Genomic DNA, 1,403 nt, shown 5'->3' with positions numbered 1-1,403 from the left:
GGGGACCAGTGCTATAACGGAGCCACTGCGGGGGGGACCAGTGATATAACAACCACTGCAGGGGACCAGTGCTATAACGGAGCCACTGCGGGGGGGACCAGTGCTATAACAACCACTGCAGGGGACCAGTGCTATAACGGAGCCACTGCGGGGGGGACCAGTGCCATAACAGACCCACTGCAGTTGACCAGCGCCATAACGAAGCCACTGCAGTTGACCAGCGCCATAACGAAGCCACTGCAGGGGACCAGTGCCATAACAGATCTGTTTCCTCTCATTCCACATGTCCAAGATAATACCTAGAAAGGCCGCTAGAAATTATTATTATACGGCTGCTGATGTTTTATTGCCCCTCTGAAAGGGGGAACAATGGAAAATGGTATTCTGTCCAGTCGGCTGTTTCCCCTCCTTTGCTACACACACCAGACTGGCCAGCTAGGTGATGTTGGCAACCAAGCTTGGACCAGACAACTGTCATTTAATGTCTCCGGATATCTTAAGCCACACCCCTGTGCCGGCTCTGAGCCCCTCCCCTTGGTAACATTATGGTGCCGCCATTATGTGACCTTTTCTGTGACTCCTCATTATATTTATCCTCAACAGGTGACTGCAGATGTTTCCTCTTCACTGTATCTCCACGGCTTGATATCTACACCTACACTGGTTATAACGACCACTACATGTACCTGAACCACGGGCAACAGACCATTCCGAACGGACTGGTGAGTGTCACTCCCTACCAGCATTATAAAGTGATCCCATAAAGACTTTTCCTTGATGTCAGTGTATCTGGTTTCCGGCAGGGCATGGGAGGGCAGCATGAGTATTTTGGTCTGTGGATCGACAGCAACTTTGGGAAAGGACACAGCAAAGCCAAGCCGAGCTGCACCACCTATCACAGCCCCCAGCTGTCCGCCAAGGAGGATTTCACCATAGACGCCATGGAGGTCTGGGCGCTCGGACAACTACCGGAACGCCTACAGGTAGGAAGGAACAATCATCGGCAATTGTACCGATGCAGCATCCACTGTGAGCTCTCCAAATTGCTCCCCAAAACTGCTGTCTACCCATAGGGTGTGATGTGTGTCCGCCCTTCCCCCCCCATCATTGAGCTCCCTCCTTATTGGATCCTCCTTATCACTATGCATCCTCCATATAGATGCTCCAACCTTATTTCCCCGCTGTCTACCCACAGAGTGTGATGTGCGTCTTTCTCCCCACCACCATCACTGAGTATCCTCTCAAACCACCACCCACCCACCCAATTTAAGAGAAGTCGAAAAGTTGAGGTGATGGGGGGCACATTAAGAAGTCATAGCTGCCAGTTTGGGATACCAAGAGTTGAAAATTAGCCCTGAAGCCCTGACCTGGGCAACACAAGGGTTAAACTATTTGGGTGACTG

General features: G+C 51.5%; 1 protein-coding gene across 1 annotated transcript in view; it reads left to right on the top strand.

Annotated features, from left to right (window-relative positions):
- The window catches only part of TLDC1 (TBC/LysM-associated domain containing 1), a 3,797-nt gene extending 2,527 nt beyond the window's left edge, over window positions 1-1,270 (top strand). Inside the window, exons 5-7 of the mRNA XM_018562882.1 lie at window positions 604-722; window positions 804-983; window positions 1,196-1,270. Coding sequence (XP_018418384.1) covers window positions 604-722; window positions 804-983; window positions 1,196-1,270 — 374 coding nt within the window. The remainder of the gene's footprint in view (window positions 1-603; window positions 723-803; window positions 984-1,195) is intronic.
- The last annotated feature ends 133 nt before the right edge of the window (window positions 1,271-1,403 follow it).

Source organism: Nanorana parkeri, unplaced genomic scaffold, assembly GCF_000935625.1.
Source record: "Nanorana parkeri isolate BGI_ZX_2015 unplaced genomic scaffold, ASM93562v1 scaffold609, whole genome shotgun sequence".
In the NCBI taxonomy this organism is placed as follows: domain Eukaryota; kingdom Metazoa; phylum Chordata; class Amphibia; order Anura; family Dicroglossidae; genus Nanorana; species Nanorana parkeri.
Note: the sequence above shows the minus strand (reverse complement) of the source record. Positions and strands in the feature narration are given on the sequence as shown.